Source organism: Propithecus coquereli, unplaced genomic scaffold, assembly GCF_000956105.1.
Source record: "Propithecus coquereli isolate 6110/MARCELLA unplaced genomic scaffold, Pcoq_1.0 Scaffold111, whole genome shotgun sequence".
NCBI classification, from domain to species: Eukaryota; Metazoa; Chordata; class Mammalia; order Primates; family Indriidae; genus Propithecus; species Propithecus coquereli.
Window position 1 is genome coordinate 7,490,023 of NW_012135081.1, and position 25,995 is coordinate 7,516,017.

A 25,995-nucleotide genomic window follows, 5' to 3' on the forward strand; every position below is an offset into this window, starting at 1 on the left:
GAGATGGTGCGAGACAGTTGAAATCGAGAAAAAGATAATGATGACGACACAGGGGAAACAAAGGAAGACAGGAGGAAAGGGGTCAGGTCACAGGGATGGGAGAATCTCCCCCTGTCAATGCCACCAGCTGTAGCCCCCAGCTGCGGGACAGAGATGAGCCAGGTAACTGCTGGCAGCAGCCTGGCATCTTGGGTCTGCGGAAAGAAAGGGGGTGGCAGAGAGGCCTCTGGGATGCAGCCCTGTGCTGAGCTTGGGGGTGGAGGGGGCGATGGAGCTCCTGGGTGCAGGGGGCCCTGCATTCCTCAGCTCCCCTCAGCTTGCATGAGTCCCCCAGCCTTGGGCTTCTTTTCAGACTAAATCTCCAAAGGATCCCAGTTTCCGCCAAGGCAGGGATCCTCACTTCTTTCCTTCAGGGACACACTTAATGAATCAGCCCATTTGCCACCTGAGACCTGAGCCCCATCTCCGATGCCTCCCCCCTCCACCCCAGTCTCTCCAAGCCCCCTCAGAGCTCAGCCGGTCAAGGAGCCCAGAGACAATTTCCCTTCCTTTCCATTCTTATTATCTGCACTGGCTGGCTCCCAGCAGTCTGAGGGAGGGAAAATGGCGTGGGGGAAGGGGTCTAAGTACAACTGGGTGAGAAGATGGGGGAACAGGGATCCATCCACACTGACCTAACCTTTCAGAAGTCACATGTTTTATTAGTGGGCAAAGAAGCTAAGGGTGGGAGGAAGCTACTTTTCAAGAAGAATACTAGAAGGGCTTGGGGAAAAGGTCCTCTTTGAGAATTCTTCAATCTCCAGGCCCACCCCACCATCGGAGGAGTTAGACATGAGATCCTCCCACACAGGTGGGCAGAGGGAGTTTAGTGCTGGTCCAGGAGGAAGAAGCTGCTGTCTCTGCTTTAGGCCCCTCCTCCTCACTGCACAGTCACCTCCAGGCAATGACTCCCCTTCTTCTTGCAGCTTAGCTTGCTGTTCCCATCACCTCTTGGGCCCTGGATGACCTTGACAGTCACACTGCCCTCCTTGAACCTCACCAAGAACCTGGAGGGAAACAGATAGAAAAACCAAAGCTAGTTCCCTCCCCTCCCCTCAGCTCCACTTCCATATTTCCATGATGTCTCCCCTTCCCCTCCCTGATACAAGCACATGGTACCTCCCCCACCCCCTGTCAGATGACTCCATGCCCCAGAGAACTTGGGTAGGGGGACTGAGAAACACCTCCAAGCCCTGCCCTGACATAGTATGCTTCGCTTTCTGATTGTATAAATTTCCTCCGTCACAATGACCATCAGCCTGGTCATCGCCCCAAGCCCCCAGCTCATGGTCTTACTGGTCAGTCACGGTGACTGGAAGCTGCCTCTGCGTGGCATCCAGCACAGCCCGGTACATTTTGGACAGCAGTTCAACCACATGCTCACTGACCAGCAGGAAGTCCCCCTTGGAGGCCACTGATGTTATCTTAAGAAGAGGGAAAAACAGCAAGGAAGGGATTCATTTTTTTCTCCTCAGGAGCAGCCTGAGAGACATCAAAGGCCCAGAGCAAGTGGTCTGGTCCCCATAACCTCCAGCCTGCCCCAGCCCCGTGATACCCCCACCCAGCTCTGATACCTCATTCAGATGCAAGTTAAAGAGGCCATCTTTGAGGCTGGTGACTGACACCCCAGCCAAACTGTCCAGCCCAATGACAGTTTTGGCCTCGGACTTCTTGGTGTCTGTGAGAATCACATGCCCCTTGGTCAGGAGGAGAATCCGAGAAGAAGTCTAGGGGTGGAACAGGAAAGTGTGAGGAGAGGCAGGATTAACCCCCCGACACTCGACTCAGCAGAGCACACACACAGCCCACAGTCCACTCTCCAGCTGCCAACCCCCAGCCCTGGATCAGCTGTGGCAGGAGTTCAGCATGTGGGCCTTCACCTTGCCGTTGCTACGATTGACCTTCTTCACGGTCTCTGCCATCAGAACAGGCCCTTCCTCCCCGCCTTTCAGCTTCTGCAGCTTGGGGTTCCCTTGTAGCCCAATGTAGTCACCGCGGAATGAAATGGGGACACTGAGGACACACAGGAGGTGTGCAGTGGAGACAAGCACCCACAAGGCTTCCCCTTGCCCCAGAGTTCCCATCTTAGTCCTCCCTTGCCCTTCCCCCACCCTCCATGTATCCTCTCTCTGTGGTTCACAGAGCACCTTCCAGGACCAAAACATCAGCACCACCCAGGGACTTTTAGAAAGGCAAATTTTGGGCCCCACCCCAGACCTGCTGAATCAGAGACTCTGAGGAGGGGCATCTGGGTGTTAATGATCCTGCCAGGCAATTCGGATGCAGGCTCATGCTTGAGAACCACCACTTGATGGACTGGCTGTGTAGAGTCTGAGGCCCTCACCTCTCGGGGTACGAAGCCTTCTTGCCCCTGAACAGTTCACTGGCACAGAGCTTTTCCCTCAGCATCTCTACTTGCTTTGGGGACAGCTGATCCCGGAACTTCTTGCACTGTGAGGAGGGAGGGACAGGAGCTAAGATCATGGAAGGGGAGGGCAGGCCCGATGAGGGAGGTGAGAGCCTGGTCTAGAAAATACTAGGGGAGAAGAGAGACAGAGGGAAAAGGACAGACACCAACACTTCCCGGAGAGGGCAGGGGCTGGAGGACCACTGAGGAGGATGGTGGGACCTGAGGGATGCTGGGGGAAGGGAATGGAAATGATCAAATAAAAGCGCCATGAGGGCTGCTTGCCTAGCATTTGGGGCAAGGCTTAGTCCCAGACAGGTGCTCAGTAAGCATTTCCTGAATAAAAGAACAAATGACATTATGCTAAATGAAATAAGCCAGATGCAAAAAGACAAATATTATATGATTTCCACTTATATGAGGTACCTAGAATAGTGAAATTCACAGAAACAGAAAGTAGATTACAGGCCAACCGGGGGCTGGGGGAACGGGGATGGGAAGTTACTGCTTATGGGTACAGATTTCAGTCTTGCAAGATGAAGGAGCTCCGGAGATGGATGGTGGTGATGGCTGCACGACAACATGGACGGACTTCATGCCACTGAACTGTACACTTAAAATGGTTAAAGTGGTAAATCTTATGTATATTTTACCACAATTTAAAAAAATAGGGGGGAAAAAGTAGAAGAGGGAGGCAGAAGAGAAAAATCAGAGGAAGAAAAAAAAAAGAACAAAGGAGAAATACTGGGCCACACTCACCTTCCATTGGTAGAAGAGCTGCCGCAGCTCCTGACTGGCTGTGCTGAAGCACTTGTAAGGGACGGCTGGCCACTTGTCGTCCAAGACATTGATGGATGGCAAGTTGTTCTTCAGCCCCAGTAGGAATTTCTGTGCCTGGGTAGGGAGCAGGGGGATTGGGAGTGGAATGAGGAGAAGAAAGACGTCTTGACAGGCAAACTAGCACCCAGATCCTACCTCTTAAAAGGAGGAAGGTCACCTATAGTGAGAAGCGAGGAGTGAAGCTGAAGAGATGGAAAGGGGTCACCTCCTGCATCTCTTTCAGCGTGAAATGCAGGCTTAAGGCTGGGAGGTAAGAGTGTCAATGGGAAATTGGAGGGAGAGAAGGATTTGTTCCAACCAGAGACCTGCTACCCAGGCCAGTAAGGGGGGAGAGCAAATATGAAAGCTGGTCTCAATATTTCGCTCCTGTAGCTTCCCATTCTCTCGGGTAGGTGATTGCGTAACATTGGCTGTCACTGCCTGGTACTAAATTTCCCCTCCTCTCTGACCAGTCATGCTTGCCATCCAAAGTCCTCCATGTAGAGCCCAACCACACGGCACAAGAGCCCCTGCACTCCGCAGGCACACCACCCAGACAACATGTATTGGCATGCCCTCTCCCCAGCCCATGAGCTATCCTCTGGGCTTCAGCTCGTGCTGCTCTCTTAGCTCAACTCGGCCAACCCAGATGCTACCTATTCTGGGAGATTCAGCTCAAAGCTCCCCTGATTCCCCAGGCCTTGGGTTGCCTCTCCTTCCTTTGAAGCTCCATAGCACTTTGTCTATGCCTCTGTCTTTGAACTTCAATTATTTGCATGGAAAACATTTCCCTCTTCTAGACAGTGAGTCCATGTGAGCTAGGATCCCAGATCTTGAATTTTTTTCGCCCTTCAACATTTATTGAGTGTCTACTCTGTGCCTGGCATTGTTCCAGATATGGGAACACAGCAGTGAACAGAGGAGACAAAGTCATGATTCTCATTGAGCTAACATTCTAATGGGCAGTGGGGAAGGGGACAGGCCACCAATGAATAATAAATTATACTGTAATGTCAAATAATGATATCTGCTATGATGCAAAGAAGTAGGCCCTGAGGCAGGATGCGTGGTAGCATATTCCAGAAACATAAAGAAAGCCAGGATGGCTGGAATAAATTGAGCAAGAGGAGAAAAGATCAGAAAGTCGGTCAGAGGCAGATCACAAAGGGCCCTGCAGGCGTGGTAAAGACGTAGGCTTTTATTCTGACTGAAATGGAACACCGTTAGAGGATTTTAAGCAGAAGAGTAATATAGGCCGGGTGCGGTGGCTCACGCCTGTAATCCTAGCGCTCTGGGAGGCCGAGACGGGCGGATCATTTGAGCTCAGGAGTTCAAGACCAGCCTGAGCAAGAACGAGATCCCGTCTCTACTAAAATAGAAAGAAATTAGCTGGACAACTAAAAATATATAGAAAAAATTAGCCAGGCATGGTGGCACATGCCTGTAGTCCCAGCTACTTGAGCCCAGGAGTCTGAGGTTGCTGTGAGCTAGGCTGCCACCATGGCACTCTAGCCTGGGCAACAGAGTGACACTCTGTCTCAAAAAAAAAAAAAAAAAAAAAGAGTAATATAACCTGACTTGAGTTTTTAAATGAAATATAGCTATTTTAAATGAAAACAGTACAATGAACATCTATATACTTTATACCCCTCACCCAAATTCACCAACTGATAATGTTAACACCTTGCCTTGTCTGTGTGCTTTCTCACACTCTAATACATACATATGTATACATATGTAGATAAATATATACATACACACATATATCCAAATCCTTGCTACCACATCATCCTAAAGTATGTTACAGATATCATGACATTTCCCCTAAAACTTTGGCATGCATCTCCCAATAACTGGGACATTCTCTCAATCATAACTTCATCACCACACCTAAGAAAATCAACACTAATTATATACACTCATCCAACAGCAATCCACACTCAAATTTCTCCACATGTCTTTTATAAACTTCTAACCGTGTCCTTTTTAGCTTTGTTTTTTATTTTTCCTGTTCTAGGATTCAATCAAGTTTCCTCTATGGCATCTGACTGTTTAGTCTCTCCCAATCTAGAACAAGGACTCTTAAGTGTTTACATCCCAGAGAGCACCTAGCACCTTGTTTATGGCATAGAATTATCGAAGATATAAAGAACGACCTGATCTTAGGCATCTCCCAGCTCTACCACTTACTAGCTGTGGGACCCCTGGCAAGTTATTTAACCTCTCTGAGCCTTAGTTTTTTACCTATAAAATGGGAGAAAGAAAAGGGCCTACCTCACAGGGTTGTTGAGAGCACTAGAGTCATTGTATATAAAGAGCTTAGCACATAGTAAGTATTCTAAAGATAATGGGTACTAGCATTAGTTATAGTCAAGGCAATGGCAAACTAGGTAATAGTCAGAAACACTGGAGGAATGAATGCTCAGTGGCCCCTGCATGCTTGGGGTGGGGGGTGGGGTGATTTATTGAAATATTGATCTACACCCAGCAGCTCCTGGGTTGACATTTAGCAGCTGCCTGATAATGCACAGGCGAAAGAAAAGGTGGAAGAAGGGCAGTCAGGAGATAAGAGCAAAATCAGATTAAGGATTCAGGTATGTAGCAAGAGAGCACGTACTCTGGGGAGGCAGACACACTGGAGCCAGTATGAGAGGACAGGACACAACAGAAGAGGCCGGGAAGATGGAACTTCCTCAGGGAGGGGAGGAAGAGGAGGAAATGAAAGCTCAGGGAGGCAATGAAGAGGCCCAGAGCTGCAGAACTCCTATTCCTCTCCTCAGCTGAAGGATCCAGCCTCCCTAACAATGAAGAGGGGCTCCACATGAATGTGCCTTGTGTCTGAATGAGCATGGTTAGTAAGAGTCCCAACAACTGTCGAAAATCAAATCAGTGGAGGTGGGTTACAATGTACTCCAGCCCTCTGTCCAAGATCTCCTGCTCTTCCTCCTTCTCTCTGGCCTTTCTTGAGGTTTCACTGGAAGTGCTGCTCTCTCCCTGGTTTCCCTCTGACTCTTCTCAGAAGCACCACTGCTGTCTGACATGTCTCCAGAAATCACTCTTCCGTCCTGTTTTTCTCCCACTGAAAACTGTTTTGAATGTGTTTTGAATGTGTAGGCCTGGTCCTGGCTTCTTCCCATTCTGATCCAAGTCCTCCAGAATGAAGTTAGGAGATTTACTTTCTGATTTGCCTGCTAAGTTTCAGAGGGGATAGAAGGAAGATATGATTCCTCCACCCTCACCCCAACCCTAAAATGGATCCTGGAAGGTTGGGCTAGTTAACCCTACAGGTGCCTCGCTCTGTTCTTCACTGAGGCTTAGGGTTAGGGTTAGGGGTAGGATTAGGCTGTTGTTAAATATTTGGCCCCAGTCTCTTCTCAAGCCTGTGTGCCCACGGTCGAGATGGTGGGTGGGCTTCTTGCCACAAGGTTCCTGCAGTGTCTCCACTCATACCAAAACACTGTCTGATTCTGTCCCTGGGCCCAGGCACTGGGGCCTGCTCCCTGCAAGCTGCCATCCCCTTTTCTCCTAGGACTTAAGTACATGCAGATTGAGGAAGCTCTTAAGGGAAAGCTTTGAGTCACCTCTTCTCAAACCCCACATCTTTCTATTTCAAACCTGTCCCTCCCTGCCCCACCCCTACTTCCACCCTAACCCGACCACTTACTATGCTCTTATAGATGAAATTTGCCAAGATGAGAGCAGCCCCTGACCGGAAGTACTTTCGATAATTCTTGCGGGCCTGGCAGAGACATACAAGAAACGAGCCAAAGTGAAGACAGATTCTAGAAGAGGGTCTACTATTTTTTAACCACACAAAGAACAGAGTAAGACAAAGAGCTGAGACTGTAGCTGGAGGAGGGTGGAAGTAAAGTCAGACAAGTTGGCAGTGAAGAGGACACTCAGAGCAGAAGGCAGAGCTCTGCTGCCAAGTAAGAGACACACCTGGGCATATACACAGGACGGCCCAACAGGCATCCACATCCCCAGACACATCACACGCACAGGTATGGCCCAGGTGCGGGTAGGACTCGCTCTCTGCTGCTCTTTCTCCCACAGCAGGTGGCACAGTCCAGGAGGAACCATGTGTGGGGAGGAAACCCCTCTCCCATTCCCCATTACCTTCCACCCTCTCACAAAAGCCTGGATCAACAATGTGGATGCCTTTATCTTCCCATAGTGTTTCTTTTGCTGTAGAAAACATTGGAGTTGTTAGAAAAATTCTGACTCCTGAACCACCTCTCATCTCCCTATTAGAGTGTAGGGGATGGGACTTTGGGGGTGACTGTACCATGTTGCCCCGAAACCAAGAGGAGATGAGAATCTGACTCTTTCGCATCAGCTGGTAGTAGGCACGGCAGCGCCAGCCTCGGTAGGTCTTCTGTATGAGTGTGGCCAGCTGCTGGAGTCTAAGGCGCCTCTGCTCTTCCAGGTAGAAGAGCTGGGGAGAGGTGGAAGGGTGGGACACAGAGACTGGCCTAGGAGAATAGCATTCTCTCCTCCTGTCCCCCACAGCCCTGAGGCTTCCCAGTTGGTGTCTCATTTGATCATTCCTTCGTCTTCTTATTTCATTCATTTATTCATTCACTTAACAAGCATCTACTGAACTCGAACTCTGTAGCAGGCACTGTGCTAGGTTTTGGGAAATCAGACACAAGCAGCACATCACCCCAACCCACAAGAGTTCTGCCTCAGGCAGAGAAGCTCAGAGAGGGCCATGCAGCACACCCAGCTCCCAAGGCGCATGGCAGGGTGGGAACCCAAGGATTCAGTTCCCAGGGATTAAATTCCCGCAGAGAGGAGACTTCCATCCACTACCCATTCCAGCCAGGTTATAGATGCTCCCCTCCCCTCCAGCCTCTTTCTCAGGTGGCTCTCAATTCTTCCACCTTCCACCCCCACCAAAAGCAAGTGCACTCTCTAACTCACGGTCTTGGGGCTTCTAATGAAGATCTTTGTCTTCCCAAAAGCCAGCTCCCCTGCGGGCAGGCTCAGCTCCCCCAGGACCTTCTCGACCCCCTCCCTACAGGAGCAGACGAGGGAAAGCTGCAGAGGGGTATCTCAGGAGAGAGTCCTCTTTTACCTTTCCCCTAACCCCTTTCCGCCTCTGAGAAGCGATCATTCAATTCATTCCCCCAAGTATCCGTTCACCGAGCTTCAGCAGATGTGCACAGCACCTCCAGGCTTCTTCCCCCAGAAGACGTTTCTGGCACTGACCTTCCCCACTCCCCAGTCTCCATACAGGGTCTTACCCGTCTCCGCCATTCCAGCGAGGCCAGGTGCTGCGGCTCAGCAATCGATACCTTTCCAGGAAAGGCTTGTACGCCTGGCGGTGGGCATAGCCTGCCCGTCGCACCCGCACATTCTCCAGCAGCCCCAGATACCGAGCCTGAGTTGCCACCAGGTCTGAGGAGAACTGACCTTGCTGCTGATGCTCATTGGGCTTTAAGCACCTGGGTGAGACATGGAGCAAGGCACAGGCTTCAGGAGCTGACGCTGTTGCCAGTGTAACTCATCTGGTCTCTACACTCCTACTCTGCACACACTCCCCTTCGCAGAAAAATTTCAAAGGAAGTGGACACACTGGCCTTCCTAGTTTCACTCACTTCTGCATAGTCCCTACCAAATCTGATGCTCTCCCTCCTCAGGACTCTCAGCTCCTCATCTGGCTCTGTTTTCCATAAGGAAAAGACCTCCGATACCCTCATTCCAGAGATACCCCCCACATGGACATGTTCTACAATACATGGACCCTGCAATGCCATCACATATGTAGCATGTTCCCTGGTATCCCAGCATGTCACCTGATGTAGTTGGGGTTCTTGGAATATAGGTTCTTCATGAGTATGGCCACAGAACTCTTGAACTGGGTCCCAGCAGTTGGGGGGCGTTTGAGAGACGCCTGCTTGGGATCACCCTCAGGAAATAAGGACCGGAGTAGAGGGTGTTGGGCCTTCCACATGGTCTGGGACAGGTCTCGGAAGAGTAGGTCATTGTTCTTGTCAACAAAGCTGGTCACATTGTATGTCACCTGTAGAAGAGCAGCTACCGGTTTGGAGACCCCATGACCTTGTCTTGGCCAGGCCAGTCTCATTGTAAAGTATTCCCGGCTCTCACCTCCCTCCAGCTCCTCCCCTATTGCCTTCTGTCTTTACCCTCCAGCCCCGCCATACTACCTTGCCTGCATAGTGGCAGATGCGGAAGCAGCTGAGGCCCATGGTGCGGTCATACTGGTGCTGGGCATTCTGGGTGACTTTGCTCTCATAGTGACCATGCTTGGAGAATTGCTGATTTAGCTTCGCTAGGAAAGTGGAGTCACTGACCACCCCAGGCCGCAGGCACTCCTCGTCCAACATGGCCAGGATGCCTTGCTGATTCTGGGCCAGGGGAACAAGAGCAGCCCAACCTAGACCCGGTCCTCCAAGATAGCCATGTTCTCCTTGCTGCCCCTCTGCCCCCTCATCGTCTGCCTGCTTTGCCATCCTTACCAAGTCGGGAATCAGGGAGAGAGACAGGGGAAGGATGTTCAGGCAGCCTGGAAGGGGAGGTTCCAGAGATGAAAGAAAAATAACTTACATGCTCAATGAGGTTACAGATGACACCATTATCAAAATAGTCCACCTCTGTCCACGGTATGCCCTGGTGGGGGAAACATAACAAATTACAGGGAGCAGGTCCACATCAAGTCTCCAGAGATCTCACCAGATCCAGCCTTCCTTTCACCCACCTCACAAACACTCAGAAATCCCCACTGTTCAGAGGGGTCCTTGGTATAATTTCTGTTTATGTCTCCATCCTTCCAAGGTTGGTGGAGAGTTTGTGGGGTGGGTGAATAGACACATGGGAGGATCCAGAGCAGCTGTGAGAGAGGGTGAGACAATGCAGAGATCCCCGTAGGTGCTTTAGGGTGGAGAGGAACGTGTAAAATGTTGAGTGTAGATTGGGATAGAGATTTCCCCAGTGTGAGAATAGGGAAGGGGCCATGTGTATGTGGAGCAGCAAATGGCCACACTACTCTGAGCTCTCTAAAACCAGAGCAATTGAGCGAGACTTCATCATCAAACAACAAAGCTAGTTTGATGCATCTTCCAAGATCAACATCAGTGATTCTCAAACTCAAGTGTGCATCACAGTCACCTGGAGCACTTGTTAAAAGACAGATTGCTGGGTCCCTCCTCAAGTTCCTGATTCTGCAGGTGTGGGATGGGGCCCAGGAATTTGTATTTCCAGCATGTTTCCAGGAGCTGCTGATGCTGCTGGTCCAGGACCACACTTGAAGAACCACTGATCTACTTTGTATTTTGGGACTATATAATTTTTTAAAAAGCAAGAATGGTACAGAAATAAAAGACCCAAAGACAATCGTTCTCTAAGACATGGACTTGCTGAGCCTCAGGCCCACAGGCAGGATAGCTCCTAACCCAGCCCAAGGTCCAGACATCCCAGGCTGTGGCCACTCCCAGGTGAGGCTGAGGAGCACAGGCCTTTCTCTCCCTCCTCCTTCAGAGGTCTTTTGAGAAAACAGAATGAAATTAAGTAAAGTTGCCCTCCCACACCATCCCAAAAATACCTTCCCCAACTGGTTAAATGAATTATGATAGCCTTACAATCCTATGCCGTTGTAAAAAAGGATCTTCACATACTGATATGGAAAGATTTCTTGTTAAATGATGAAAAAAGGTGCAGAACAGAGTGTATTTACTGCCATTTATGTAAATTTTGTGGAAAAATATATTTACAGATTTGCTTTTTAATGCATAAGAGACCTCTGGAAGGGAAGCCCATGTTGCTTGCCTCTGGGTTGGGGGAAAGGACACTAAGAGGCTTGGGGAAGGGGTGAGAGGGGACCTTTCTTTCTTTTTTCCTTCTTTCTTTTTTTTTCACACATTGGGCAGCCCCCGAGCCAAAATAGGTTTAGAGAGATTCCTGGGACCTTTCCTTATACACCTTTCTAAGCTTTTTGATTTTTGAAGCATGGGAATGTATTATGCATTTGATCATTTAAATTGTTAAAATAAAAACATACAAAACAACTGAAAAAACTTTTCCACACCTTGTGACCACATTGCCTGAAATTCTGCTACAACAGATTCCTGAGAGCTCACAAGGGAACATCCCTGGGAGGGTTTTGATGTGTAAGACATTCACACTTGGGGGTGACTGGCTCAGTCAGAGACCTTTTCTAACACCCAGCCACAGTAAGCAGGGGTTTGCACTGAATCAGGGAAGGAGTGTGGAAATTTGGAGCCAGGGGGCACTTCTGGTGAGGAAGTCTGGGATCAGGGTGCTACAAGGGGAGGACAGCAACATCAGCCAGGGCCGGGAGGAGACGACGGATTCTGAGATGTTAGAGAAGGGCACCCAAAGGGATGTGGTGGGGTGCCAAGCCCAGGAGAAACGTCCCTTCTATATTTGGCTCACAGTCTGCCATAGGCCAAGCACAGCTGTCACTTCCCTCTTGTCAGGACTCTCCACACATGCACCCTTCCATCAATGTGCCCCCCACCGTGCCTGGCCTACAGTGGGAGGCTGGGGAAATGGAGGGTGGAGAGCAGAGAATTAAGGCTACGTGTTAATGCTGGGATGATCAGCTGTGCAAGGGAACTTTTTGTCCTTTGTGTTCCCATCTGGGGACAAGTTAGAGGAAATTGCGATCAAGGAGAAAAGAAGATCTGGCACATGCCTAGAAGTCGGCTAAGAGAGGGGAAGTAGGGAGAAGACCTAGTTTACCTCTCTTTTGTATTCCTCTTGTTCCTCTTTCAGGGTCATCTCTATGAACACCTGCTGCAGCTTCTCATTGCAGTAGTTGATCACAAATTGCTCAAAGCTATTATCCTGAGAGAAGGTACACAGGTTAAAGAGCTCACTCCAAGACCCTTCCTCCCTCCCCACTCTCCCTCCCCTCTCTCACATCCCCTTGTGGGCCTGCCCACCACTAACCCTAGGGAAGCTTTCTCACCTCTAATATCTCAAAACCGTAGATATCCAGGACCCCCATTACCTTCCTCTTCTCCCCAGTGCCCACCTGCACAGGAGGAAAGGATAAATCTGAGGACAGGCCCCCTCTGTGTACCGAGCCAGGCCCTTCTGGGTGGGGTTGAAGTAGGGACAAACACAACCAGAGTTAGCTTGATCAAGCTGGAAAGAAACTATTGTAATTTTATTCTCCTGCCTCCTCCATATGCTAGAGGACAAGCAAAGAGCGAGAGGAGGAGGAAAAGTAAGATGCAAATAGATTCCAGGACGGTGCTCCCATGGTATGAGGTAAAAAGACATGAAAATCCCCTCGGGACAGAAACCATCCCTTATATTTGTAGCGCATTTTACAAAAAAAAAAAAAAAAAAAATTCCATGTTCTTATTTAATTAAGTCTTATCATAACCTTATAAGGTATGATTATTCCCATTTTACAGATGAAAAAGTCAAATTTCAGAAGGGTAAGCATTTACCAAGCCAGATTCAAATCCCATCTTACCCTGCTGCCTTTCAGTAATAGCTTCTAAATAGATGACACTTTCATGGCGATAATTTTTAATAACAGTTTTATTGAATATAATTCACATACCATGTACAATTCAGTGGTTTTTAGTATATTTGAAATGTTGTATAACCATCACCACTACCTAATTTCAGAGCATTTGCATCATCCCCAAAAAGAAGTCCTGTACCCATTATAAATCACTCCCCACTCCCCTTCCCTCCCAGCCCCTGAAGATTACTGACCTACTTGCCACCTGTATAGATTTACCTATAATGGGCAATTCATATAAATAGAATCATACAAAATGTAGTCTTTTGTGACTGGCTTCTTTCACTCGGCATAATGTTGTCAAGGCTCATCAATGTTGTAGCATGTGTCAGTACTTCATTCCTTTTTAAGGCCAAATAATAGTCTTTTATGTGGATATACCACATTTTGTTTATCTGTTCATCAGTTGGAGGACATTTGGGTTATTTACACTTTTTGGCTATTACAAATAAGACCTCTATGAACATTTGTGGACAAGTTTTTGTGAGGACATCTATTTCCAGTTCTCTTGGATATATACCTAGGTGTGGAATTGCTGGATCATATGGTAACCTCTGATCCTCACTAAACCTTACAAAGCAGGTGGGCATTAGTGTTTCTTAGCGGGCATGTCCAAATCAGGAAATTGAGACCCAGAATCTTTGTGAAATTCAGAGTCCACATGACTGGTAGGTGGATGGATCCAGATTGTCTAACAACAGACTCTTGGAAGAAACTGTACCCTCCCCCTTCATCCTCCTTGCTCTGTTCATCTCAAAAACCAAGGGGTGGGGATGGTGACCAGGGCAGGAAGGTGAGGCAAACAGGAGAATGTTGAGAGAGGAGAGCAATCACTCACCTTGATGCTCTCATTGATTCGATTTACTATCCAGTTGAAGAGACGGCTGTAGATGTTCTTAGCCAGAGCATCCCGAGCATACTGAGCCTGTGGGGTGGGGCCAAGCCACTTAGAATGGCAGCCACAGAGCATACTCAAAATCCACCCTCTCCAGCAGGGTCCCTTACCTGGATAACATTCAGTGCAGTCACCACCTTTTCTTTGGCTGTTTCCATGGTCCTTGAACACAAAGCTTTCTCTAGTTCCTCTGAGTTCAAACCCACCATCTCCCCAATCTCCCAAACACCTGGAGTAATGAGAATATACAACATGGCCTTAGCGGGGCTTTTTCTCATGGGAGGGAGGGAGAGCTGATAAGTGAAGACTGGTGTCTGTGGGTCTCGCTGAGGGAGTCATTGCAGCCAATCCAGAACACGGCCCTAGAGGAATCTCAGGGGAAAGGGGGCACAAGAAGGGAGATCTGGGCACTTTGTGTGCATTATCCACTTTAATAAGAGAATCTCTTGAAATAGGTGTGATTATCCTCATTTTGCAGAAGAATAAACTGAGACTCAGAGAAGTCTCACACCTATATCTATCAAACTTCAAGATCTCATTCTAATATGCTTCACTTGGCGTTCTCAATGAGTCTGTTTGGGGGAGTACTTGGGAGTGGACTGAGTGGGACTGTATCGGGGGAAGTCGATTACACTGGAGATGGAGGAAGAATAGGACTTGCAGTAAGAGATTCAGGGGGCTGGGTGGGGGCTCCAGCAGGGTGGTGCAGACCTTTCCCATCACGGATGCCACTTGCTGATACCCCATTGGCCTGGAACTCGCTGGCCACTTCCACGTTCCCCAGCTTCAGCACCAGAGATGTTACCTCTAGCACTTGTCGAATCTCCTCCTCCGAGAACCCAATCACTGTCATTGCATTCTTAGGCAGAAAGCAGAAATCAGAAGCTGAACTGGTGGTGCCAGTCCAGTGTTCTCAATGCGAACAAAGCCTAGGCTCAAAGGACAACCTAAGGGCCCAAGTGTAGCCCACCCTGAGCACCCACCTGTACAACCCTGAAGCTGGAGGCGTCATCCATGCCATCCACTCTGGACATCTCCTGGTTCAGATAAGTGTAGCCGCTTGTATCCCGCTCGAGCTTCAGGGCCCCTGGGAGGGCCAGTGTGTGGGAAGAGGGTTAGTACCTGGGCTCTGTGGAGCCCTCCGGCCTTGACACCTCACAGCACTTGCCCTAGGTGGGTTCACTCATTTATTCAAAGTAGACATTTTTGTTTTAGGTTCTTCCCTTGCCTCTTTTGTTTGGGGATCATTAATTCCTATGATGATAGACTAAATTTGTAAGTAGTATTTAGGGTTTGGGCATTTATACTTGTTGGGTTTCTGCTCTAACATTTATGAAACAAAAGCCTCATTCTACTCTTCTCCCCACCTGCAGAGTTTTAAAAAATAAAAACAAACAAGCAAACTCTCCATCCTGCTCAGGTGCCTCTGGAAGGATGCAGTGAGGGAAGAAGGGTAAGTACATATCTCCCACCCACCCCCAGCCTCAACACCTCACTCTTGGCCTGGGTTGGCTCATTCATTGTTTGTCCACTGAGCACCAACAAAGTAGCAGGTAGTATGTTCCCTGATCCTTACACCTCTTCTGGAAAATTTTCTCTGACACTGAGGGACTGAGCCAAATGGTTCTCTTTGATCCAGTGGTGAATCTCTATCCTAGCCCATAGCACTTGGACTAGGTTTTGTTTTTTCTGTCTCTCCCACAAATGAGCAACTTGTGTGTTGGGACTGTGTTTCTCATCTCCATATTCTGTGTGTCTGGCTGCCATGAAGGAACTTTTCTCTTTTTAATAAATGACTCAATGGAATGGTCAAAGCTGTTTACCTGAGATGGTAAGGATTGGGTTAATCATGGAGCTTGAGGGATGTCAGTTATCTGTTATGCAAATGATCTGAGGATCAGGGAGTGTCCCTCAAACTAGAGTTTAATGGCAGCTTCCCCTGGCACACAAATTTTGAAACAAGAGCCTGCTTAGGAGGGACATCTGGAGGGAGAATGAGTCAGAAAGCATGGAGATGATGACACCAGGGAGACCTCACCCAGAGTCAGCTTAAACCAACGGGTGACAGAATCAGGGCAGAACAAGGCATTAGTGCCTATGATTCAGACAAATTGCACATGACCAAAACTATTAAGACAGGGAGGAGGATAAGACCTGCGGGGGCTCTTGCAGATTACAGAGATCTCCAGGAGGGGAAAAGGAGATGGCAAAGGTCCAGGAGAGAATAATCAGAAACTAAAGAGACAGATCCTTGGAGGCCAGATACTCATGGTGCTCTCAGAAGGAGGGGAGATAGAGAGGCAAACTCTGGCAGGACTTAAAATCCCACCAGATCCTCTAGGGATGCCCACCCACAGCCACCTCAGGCTAGTCCAGCACCCAGGCTGGAATAGGCTCTTCCTCAGGGCAAGTCATGGGCTCCATGCCTTCTGTTCCTACAGCCACCTGTATAGGCCTGATGGCCCTGATCATACCGTATTGCAATGGATCTGTTCACATATCTGTCATCCCCAGAAGACTATAAGTTCTTTGAGGATAGGGTTCATGTCTTACTCAACTCTGTATCCCTAGAGGCTAGCATAATATTTGATCATAGTAGGAGGTATTCAAGAAATGTTTGATGAATAGATGAATGAAACCTCTATAGAGCTAAGAAGAGAAAATCAGGGACAGGGTCCTAAGTGAGGCAAATGTAGACCCAGGACAGCTTCAACTAGAGCTCAAGGAAAGTTCTTGAGCACGTACAACATCCTGCCTGCTTCTCTGCTGAACTATCAATAAAGCCCCTTAAATTCAAATTAGGAAGGTAGATGGAGATGAGTGTTCCGTGTTTGAAGCCAGCTTGAGGAAAGAGGAATGCAGGCAGGACAAAGGAACGAGAGCAGTGACGAAGTAGGAAGGCATATCCCTGGCAATAAAACTTCAGAAAAGGAAGAAAACAGATGGGTCAAGGGATTTGTTCCCAACAATGGGTGGGTGAAGTTCAGGGTGGGGAGTGCAGGCTAAGAAAAGTCTGGGGGGTGGCTCAAGGGAAGAGGGCTGCAGGGGACCAGAGGTTCTGAGATCTAATGGAGGTTGGGGATGCTTTGCCATGTGTCCAGGGCAGGCACATACTCAGCAGCTGTGCATCTGCCCCAGCCAGTAGCTGATAGAAGATGTGGAAGTTCCTTTCTCCTTTGAGCTGCTTCACCACTCGGGATTTCTCAAGCAGATCTGTCAGAGAATTAGAAAATAACATCCTGAGGGCCTGGGAGATGCCACAGCTTCCCTGTAACTCTGGCCTCATCCCTGGTGTTCCTAGTCATTGAGAAGACTCCTGAAAGTCTAATATTCCTCCTTCCTACAGGAGCAGATTAGCAGAAAGGGATGTCATGGGGCAGGCAGAAGAGAGAGAGGTGAGTGAAATGGGGGAGACACGTACAGTTTGTGATGACACCACCGAGGGGGGATCCCTTGAAGTCAAATTCGATATCCATGTATTTTCCCTTCAGAGAGAGACCAGAGAGAAAGAATTTGCTTCTCCTCTTCTCACCACCCTGTCCGGGAGGGGTCTGCTGCATTCCTCCTCTCAAGCCCCCACACCCTCTCCTCCCAGACTGGGAAGGTGTTCACTCACAAATCGAGAGGAGTTGTTGTTGCGAATGGTCTTGGCATTGCCAAAAGCTGCAGAGATGAAGAGAAGAAGAAGTGAGGTGGCTGAGGGGAGAAGTGGGACTAGAGAAGGGAAGGCAGGAGGGCTTCCAGTCCTCACGCCAACCTGGTTTTTCAGGCTGAATGAAGGCAGTGGTTTCGGAGCACTGGGGAAGAGGGTCTAGAGCTGAGTTGACTCTGGGCGTTGGGGGGCAGGGCGGAGAGGACAGAGACCAGAATTCTTACCCTCCAGCACTGGGTTTGACTGAAGCAGTTGCTCCTTCACAGAGTTCACCTCCTCCCCTTTCCCACAGACGGCCGCCACGTACGACATCACCAGCTTGCTAGCCTCTGTGCACGAGAAATTCTCACCCAGGGCGACCCATCCTCCCACCCAGCACCTCACCACCCCTCACAGTCAGAAAAACTGGGAAGTTCTGGGGAGTGGGGGTACAGGACTAGGCTTGGCTTGGTGTGGGACAGGCGGGTGGTTCCAGAGGTGACTCCATGGGTTCCCCCTGCCAGGTGTCTCACCAGTTTTCCCAGCTCCACTCTCGCCTGTGATGAGGATACACTGGTCTCTGTCCCGGTCCCTCAGTGACTGGTATGCCACATTTGCCAATGCATAACTTGGGGGTAGGAAGTGGGCAGTTAGCAATGCAGGGAAGTCCAAGACACCATCTTTCACTCAATCCCCAGCTCCCAGGTTTATCCACTCTCCCCCCTTGGACCAGCCTAGGCAAGTGACAGGCCTAGGCAGGGGCCTCCAGAGGGCCCGGGAAGGAAGGGGCAGCTGGAGAATCCCCTTCAGGGGAAGGGATAGGAGAAATTAGGGTGCCTAATTGTCAAGCAACTGGGGCCCTGTCAGCCTTCCCTTAGTCTTTCTACTCACATATGGGGCTTCAGCTCATAGAAGGTATATTCCTGATATTTGGCAATAAACTCTGGGCCATAGATGGGCAGCTGTTGGTAGGGATTCACTGAGATCACCACATTCCCAATGTAGGTCTGGAGCCAGGAAAAAGGTGGAGGGAATGAGCCAGGGGGCTGGGGGTGAGAGTACGTGAACTCTCTGTCCACAGGCACAGCCAGGGGCATCCGTACTGCACTCACATAAATCTCCTTGTTTTCATAGCGCAGTTGAAGGTTCTTGAGCAGAGACTCCTCCAACAGAGGTTCCAGGAGGACGAGGTCCTCCACCCCCGTGGAACCTTCCAGGACAGGCATGTCCAGAGAGGCTTCTGATCCTGGGAGTAAGGGGGGCAGTTTGCTGACGTCAGCTCAGCTTTAGGGGCCAGTAACTATTTGAGGGGAAGAGGGCAGAAGGACCTAACAGAGCCTTTCTCTCCCCACTGCCCTGGCTCTATAGAGAGCCCCCAACCTGAGAGAGGCCTCTGGACTAGTCCAAGCTAACTGAGGGAGGCTGAATCTCTCAGCAGGAGGTGGGAGAATCCTCTGCTCCCTGAGTGGGTGGGGGTGGGGAACGGATGGGACAGGAACACCTGCTTCTGACCACTAGGGGAAGGCAGGCACCAGTAGGCTGCAACTGGGGAAGCAGAGTTGTGGTTGGAGGAGAGCGGGCTGGGGAAGAAAACATAAGCAAAGCTTTGTGCAGCAGCCGGGCATAAAAAACTCAGTCCCTCCTGCACGGGGGCCCTCCCAGGATCCAGGCTCCCTGACCATTTGCCCCAGTACTCCTTCTCAACCCCTTACCTCTCATGCCTCCTATTTCAGTCACCCAACCCACCTATATCCATTTTGGAATTTCTTCCAAAGATCTCTCCTCTCCTATCATTGCTACAGTGAGCTTCATTTTTTAAATGGAGACTGGGGCCAGGCACTGTAGCTCATGCCTGTTATCCCAGTGCTTTGGGTGTCTGGGGCAGGAGGATCACTTGAGGCCAGGAGTTTGAGACCAGCCTGTGCAACATAGCAAGATCCCATCTCCATAAAAAATAAATTTTTTTTTTCTAAGACAGAGTCTCACTAGGTTGCCCAGGCTAGAGTGCCGTGTCATCAGTCTAGGTCACTGCAACCTCAAACTCCTGGGCTCAAGTGATCCTCCTGCCTCAGCCCCCAAGTAGGTAGGACTACAGGTGCTTGTCACCACGTCCGGCTAATTTTTTGTTTCTATTTTTAGTTGGTCAGCTAATTTTTTCTATTTTCAGTAGAGACAGGATCTCACTCTTGCTCAGGTTGGTCTCGAACTCCTGCCCTCAAGCAATCCTCCCACCTTGGGCTTCCAGAGTGCTAGGATTATAGGCGTGAGCCACCATGCCTGGCCTCCATAAAAATTTTTTTAAAAATTAGCCAGGCATGGTGGTGCGCACCTGTAGTCCCAGCTACTTGGAAGGCTGAGGCAAGATTGCTTGAGCTCAGGAATTTGAGGTTGCAGTGAGTTATGATAATGCCACTGCACTCTAGCCCAGGCAACAGAGTGAGACTTTTTCTCTCTAAAAAAAAAATTAATTAATTGATTAAAAATAAATGGGGACTGGACAAGGTGATGAGTTAGGAGTTAGAGGACAGAGGCAGGAGTTCCTCCAAAAAAGATTGGAATACCTCAAAGAAAATGAAAGTGGGGTTTGTTTCCCCAACAAACAAGTAGTTGTCAGGACTTCTGGATGAGCTACATGTCTGTCCCTATTTTTCTATCTCCAGCTGTTACACCCATTTCTATAAACTTCTGGCATGGACTTTGCCCCAGAGGGACACACCCAGCTTTTCAGTAGTTGGTGGGAGTAGGCAAGGAGGAGCAGAGTTGGAGGAGGGTTGTGAGGCTCAGCTGGGCCTCCACGCAGTAGGCACATGGCAGGTGTTCCCTAAGGAGGAAGCCCAGCCCTCCCCAGTCTTCCCTGTGAGATTGAGTAGGCGGGGTGGCTGGGTACAGGGCAGAATTATTGTACAATGGTCAGTGCCACTCCCGCACAGGAATAAAAGACACATCCTCCCACTCTCCTGCATCTCTGAACCTGGGTGGGGGAAGGGAGGAGAGGGGAGGAAGCAGGAATGGAAGCAGAGCAAAAAAGGGACACAGTCTTCCTTCTCCCTTCACTCAGCTTTCCCCAAACTCCAGGAAAGGAGAATACCTGTCACTTCCTAGAAGGACACGACTGAGGAAGCAATAAAAATACTTACCAATAATATCAGTCTCTAGAAATCATGTAGCATTTACCATGGGCCAGGCAGGGCTCTAAAAACTACTTATACTAATTCATTTGATGCTGACAATATCCCCATGAAGTAGGTACTATTATTATCTCATATTTTCCAGATTAAAAAAAAGCTAACTACTTGGCAGGGAAGGGTGAGAAGCAGAAGGTGGGTTGGGAGAAGGAATCTTATTTGAATTTCAGAGGAGTGGGAATATGATTGGTTGGGGGTGGGGAGGGGAAAAAGCAGGCCCCAGATGGAGCACCCCAAGGTGTTAAAGAGGAGCAGTGACAGGTCAAGGCAGGACTCACCCAATACTGGAACTAAGTTATAACTTCAGTGTCTCTTGAGGATGGTGGATTAAATCCCAACTTGACAGGAAGAGGGCATAGGAGTCCGGGGTCCCAAGGGTGGAGAGGTGTCTCAGTTAATGGGAGCTGTCCATGGTGTCAGGGAAGCCAGCAGAGGCTGCCCTCCTCTTGCCAGTGTCCACTCTTCTGACCTTCCTTTGTGCGGCCTCCTCCAGCCCACACTCCCTGTGCCAGTCAGACCAGAAGAGGCCGGAGATGGCTGCTCAGCACAAAGTCCGAGGCTGTTCCTGCTGAAGGCGTGGCTCGCTTAACCCTTCACAGGCCTGAAGGCCCACAGGGAGACACTCAGTCTCTCTCTAGGTAGGAAAGGATATTTGGCTGGCCTTAGCCGAGAAACTTAGGAGGATAGTTCTTGCTCCATTGTCCCCCGAATTTGGAAATGAGAGCCAAAGAATGGAATTTATAGCCAAGAAAAAGATTTTCTAAAGACAAGGCAGGAATTTTGTCAAGGTAGGGTGGAGTGTCTTCCTAGTAAAGAAACAGAATCTCCCTTAAACCTACCCTTTCTATCTTATTGGGAGTCAGGGGTGTTAATGAGATTACTTTGGGAGCTAAGCAGACAAAATCCCCAAATTCCTCTCTACTTCCCTTCCCGTATGAATCAGACCCCATCATAGAGACCCAAAGGTTAAAGTTATGAGTAATAATATCTCACATTTGTAGAGATGTCCCAGTTTCATTGAACTCCTACCTACATTGTCTCACTGAATAGCACTACCCTGAAGAAAGCAATGTACAATAGATACTCATTAAAAAGGAAAACTAGGGGCAAACAACAGGCTCAGAGAGGTTATACAATGTGCCCATAGTTCCACAGCTGGTACAGAACCAGGAAGAAAATGCAGGTTCCTGACCTTAAGTCTGCCATCGGTTGCAGCCCAAGTTCTGATGTCTCTAATTTTAATTCTTCTTCAGCACCCAGATACTGAATAAGACCCTGAGATGCTGTTTCCTGGGCATTAGCCCAGTGGGAAATCGTTCCTGCTGGTAGATAAGCAGCTTATAAAATCTTATTTTCCAAGTACTCCCTCGTCTACCCAGGAGAATTCCTAAACAGCAGGTCCCCTCTACCTACCATCCTCTCTCCCAGGCATGCATAAAGAGCAAATCAGGTAATTTCAGACACTTAACTGAAAATAGAGACTTGATTTTCCAACTTCCAGCCATGGCTGTTGGTGCAAGGTCCAGACTCTATTGCTCTCACAGAAGCACCCTGCATAAGCCTGGCCCATCAGCAGTTCCATTATCAACCTGTCTTTACATAATTTATTGATCTACTGTATACACTTAAAGAGGGGGGAAAGGCAAGGAAAAGAGAGACAAAGAGAAAGCTGAGTGGAAGTGATATCAAAACATGATCCCAAGGGAGCCAGTCCACTGCCCAAATGGAAGCCTGGGTGTGCATGTGGAGACAGGACTAGTGGGAGACGGTCGCGATGAACATGGTGCTGTCACAGGCAAACTTGCTGTTCACCTTCTTGCTGCGCATGATGGCGGCACTCACTTTCACCTGCTTCATCTCCACTGCATTCGAAGACAAGAATGTCCAGCTGTGGCTGCACGTCTCGCAGGTCATGTTAAAAATGTAGAAGACGTCACTGGACTGAGAGAAAGAAGTGATCTGGGATTCATTACATTTGATACAACTGCTGATCTAGAGAATATATTTGTTTGGAATGTTAAGCAGTTGTTTATTTATCAGCAGAATATTCAACAAGAAATAATGCTCTGAACCAAGTTGTCCTATGGAACAAGATTGTTCTGAGAGGTGATGATCCAAAGCTGCTGCTGGGAAAGACATAAAAACATTTTTTCTTTGACAATGGAAATGGTCTCAAGGGAAACAGGAATGTCACTTTACCCTATCTTGGAACGTTGTACCAAATGTGGAATTCTACCTCTTGTGACAGGATCAGGACATGTGTCTGTCCTATTTCCAGATACATATGAAATAACAAAGTTATTGAGTAATTCTGAATTTGAAACAAAAAAATATAATCCCATGTGTAGGTGGAGCAGTATTACAACGTCCAGAGGCAGAAATGACTACCGATTCTCTATTTTCCCGTGGAGGAAACAAAGAGTGAGAAAACCACTTTCCTAGTGTTATACCACTGCAAATCTGGCAAAGTTGGCACCAGAACCCAGGTTTCATGTTCTCTAGGCCAGGAATCTGCAGCCACTTGAGGTTTATCTGTATGTCCACCATTCACTCATTTGAGTGCTATTTGTTCACATGGGAGAAGTGACTTTAAAATGAGATGGCAAACTGAGGCTTAAAAACAATGGCATGAACATCACAGCCAGGGCAACCAACCATGCTGGTCTGCCTGGGACCCAAGGTCCACTCAGCTTTCCTTGTCTCTCTTTTCCTTGCCTTCTTTTCCCCCTTCAAGTATGTAGAGTAAATCAATAAATTATGTAAAGGTAGGTTGATAATGTTCTCTATACCTGAGAATCTGGAGTGCTAAAACTAGGAAAGTCTTGGGCAAACTGCAACAAGTGGGTCACCCCAAATTAACAAGGTATGAAATACACATCCAAGTCAGCTGGGATTTCAAGCGCTGTCAAAACATTCCTGGGGTGGGGAGGAGGTACGGGTGGGACACAGCTTTGTGATCTCCTGCTTTCTGAGCAAAACTGAGGCAACTAGAGCTCATTAGTTGTCTTCTACCGTCTGACTCCTAAATCACCTTCCTTTTTCCCCCATTAAAATTTCTAGTCCAGGCCGGGCGCGGTGGCTCACGCCTGTAATCCTAGCACTCTTGGAGGCCGAGGCGGGCGGATTGTTTGAGCTCAGGAGTTCGAGACCAGCCTGAGCAAGAGCGAGACTCCATCTCTACTAAAATTGGAAAGAAATTAATTGGACAACTAAAAATACATAGAAAAAATTAGCCGGGCACGGTGGCACATGCCTGTAGTCCCAGCTACTCGGGAGGCTGAGGCAGAAGGATCGCTTGAGCCAGGAGTTTGAGGTTGCTGTGAGCTAGGCTAATGCCGGGGCACTCTGGCCTGGGCAACAGAGTGAGATTCTGTCTCAAAAAAAAAAAAAAAAAAAAATTTCTAGTCCATGTAAGGAGAATGAAAGAACTTTATGGGGTGATGGAATCATGATTGTGGTTTTGGTTATGCAACTGTCTCCATTTGTCAAAACTCAGCAAAACTGTACACTTAAAACTGGTAAATTTTTAAAATTTTTTTGAGTCAGGGTCTCACTTTGTCACCCAGGATGGAGTGCAGTAGTGCAATTACAGCTCACTGTAACCTCTAACTCCTAGGCTCAAGTGATCCTCCTGCCTCCGCCTCCTAATTATTTAATAGCTGGGACCACAGGCGCGTACCACCATGCCTGCTACTTTTATTTTTGTAGAGACAGAGTATTGTGCTAAGTTGCCCAGGCTGGTCTCAAACTCCTAGTTTTAAGTGATCCTCCCACCTCAGCTTCTCAAAGTGCTAGGATTACAAGTATGAGTCACCATTCCAGGCTGTGAATTTTATTGTATATAAGTCATACTTCAATAAAGCTGACCAAAAAAAAAAAATCCTTTGGTCCTGATTTCTCACAAAGTTGGAAGGGCAGCAATATGATTAAACCAATTCACTCACTCACTCAACCTTCCCGGGATATTAACTTTGTAAAAGATATTGGCCAGGCACAATGGCTCATGCCTGTAATCCCAGCACTCTGGGAGGCCAAGGGGGGAGGATCACTTGAGCTCAGGAGTTTGAGAGCAGCCTAAGCAAAAGTGTGACCCCGTTTGTACAAAAAACAAAAACAAATTAGCCGGGAGTGGTGACGAGTGCTGTAGTCCCAGCTACTCAGGAGGCTGAGGCAGGAGGATCACTTGAGCCCAGGAATTGGAGGTTGCAGTGAGCTATGATGATGCTGCTGCACTACAGCTGGGTAACAGAGGGAAACTCTGTCTCAAAAAAAAAAAAAAATGTTACACAATAAAAATAGATAAGTTTTCAGATATAGAAGGGAAGATATTTGGTGACAGAGGGTCTTCCTGGCTCTTGTAAATTATCTGGAGTCAATTAATAACATTTACCAAGTACTTACTATGTGCCAGGCAACAAGCTAAGTGCTTTACATCATTGCTATTCAAAATGAGGTCCACAGACCAGCAGCATGTGAATCACCTGGGAGCTTACTAGAAATGCAGAATCTTGGGAACCACTGTAGACTCACTGAATTAGAATCTGCATTTTAACAAGATCCCCAGGTGATTCCTATGCATGTTAAAGTCTGAGAACTGATTTATAACACCTTCGTCTTTTTTCTTCACTAAAACCCTATGAGTAGCACACCTAGCAATTATGTTTTAAGTTTTTATTAATTCAACCATTAATGAGCATCTATGTCTTTTACCTAGTAGTAGTTACAGAGGAGAGAAAAGACATCGTTAGTGTGCATTAATCTACATAAATTTACATATGGTCTACATCCTGTTTTCTTCCTATTTTGCCAACTGTCTTAAAAAAATAGACAATGGATTTATTTCCAGGTAGCCTAAATAAGTGAAAAGAGAGAAGACAGATACAGAATTAACACAAATGTTATAAAAATTCTTATAGCAAAGAAAATAGCCAATACGTAAAAGAAAATGGAAGGTACCAGACTCCTACTGCAGAAGCTGGGCCTAGACATAATGGAAGTTTTTATTCCATGACTCTAATGCTCCCTACAGCTCTGCTTCCTCTTCCAGCCTATACAAAGGCATCCCATAGCTGGATCCATAGGTCTTCCTCCCACCTCAATGGATACTTTATGCCATTAAAAAAAGAGAAAAGAATTGCACAGAGTAACTCCCTGGACAAGGAATAACCTATATATTTCGTTTTTCTACTATATAACACAGTAGTACAACCTGCTACTCCTGCAAGAATATCCCTTAGAGATGTGGCCTCTTGGGAAATCATCCAGTCCAAGGATATAAGCAGACCAGTACAGACTCAGCATGGGAAGGGGTGGGTAAGAAAAAAAGGGAAAATCAATGGCATGCAAAACCATCTCATTAGAAAGATGAAACTGAGGAGTTAATAGCTGATTACCTGAAAACAAGAGAGCCAAACAAGAAAAGCACATGCTCATTGAGACCACTATATATATATAAAACTTTATTAAAATTGGGATTACTTACAAACTGTACAA

At 48.0% G+C, this 25,995-nt stretch overlaps 1 protein-coding gene and 1 pseudogene across 2 annotated transcripts; one reads left to right on the forward strand and one right to left on the reverse strand.

Annotated features, from left to right (window-relative positions):
- Positions 1-677: 677 nt before the first annotated feature.
- MYO1A (myosin IA) lies at positions 678-21,016 on the reverse strand. Of its 2 annotated transcripts, XM_012654330.1 has the most exons (28): positions 20,781-21,016; positions 18,430-18,563; positions 18,209-18,324; positions 17,851-17,945; positions 17,563-17,667; positions 17,303-17,349; positions 17,108-17,171; positions 16,801-16,899; positions 14,670-14,773; positions 14,398-14,545; positions 13,797-13,915; positions 13,630-13,716; positions 12,222-12,287; positions 11,993-12,097; positions 9,839-9,901; positions 9,439-9,639; positions 9,067-9,293; positions 8,515-8,715; positions 8,192-8,285; positions 7,554-7,703; positions 7,385-7,453; positions 6,930-7,004; positions 3,206-3,340; positions 2,384-2,490; positions 1,920-2,052; positions 1,614-1,766; positions 1,336-1,463; positions 678-1,046 (listed from the first exon to the last, which is right to left on the reverse strand). In XM_012654330.1, exons 2-28 carry the CDS (start codon positions 18,541-18,543, stop codon positions 920-922), a joined length of 3,132 nt encoding a protein of 1,043 aa, XP_012509784.1. In that variant the 5' UTR covers positions 18,544-18,563; positions 20,781-21,016; the 3' UTR covers positions 678-919. The 2 variants fall into 2 exon arrangements, with proteins under 2 accessions (XP_012509784.1, XP_012509789.1); XM_012654335.1 differs by lacking the exons at positions 17,303-17,349; positions 18,209-18,324; positions 18,430-18,563; positions 20,781-21,016 and having other exon boundaries at positions 777-1,046; positions 17,851-18,053.
- Positions 21,017-22,276: 1,260 nt separating this feature from the next.
- On the forward strand, positions 22,277-23,027 carry LOC105815356 (annotated as a pseudogene).
- Positions 23,028-25,995: the final 2,968 nt, after the last annotated feature.

What these genes read in the sequence shown, in the direction of transcription:
- MYO1A (XM_012654330.1), bottom strand. Translation starts at nt 18,543, where the DNA reads ATGCCTGTCCTGGAAGGTTCCACGGGGGTGGAGGACCTCGTCCTCCTG. An exon ending in ATGAAAACAAGGAGATTTAT is followed by an intron (nt 18,325 to 18,429) that starts GTGAGTGCAGTA and finishes TCCTGGCTCCAG; the next exon opens with ACCTACATTGGGAATGTGGT. An exon ending in TATGAGCTGAAGCCCCATAT is followed by an intron (nt 17,946 to 18,208) that starts GTGAGTAGAAAG and finishes CCTACCCCCAAG; the next exon opens with TTATGCATTGGCAAATGTGG.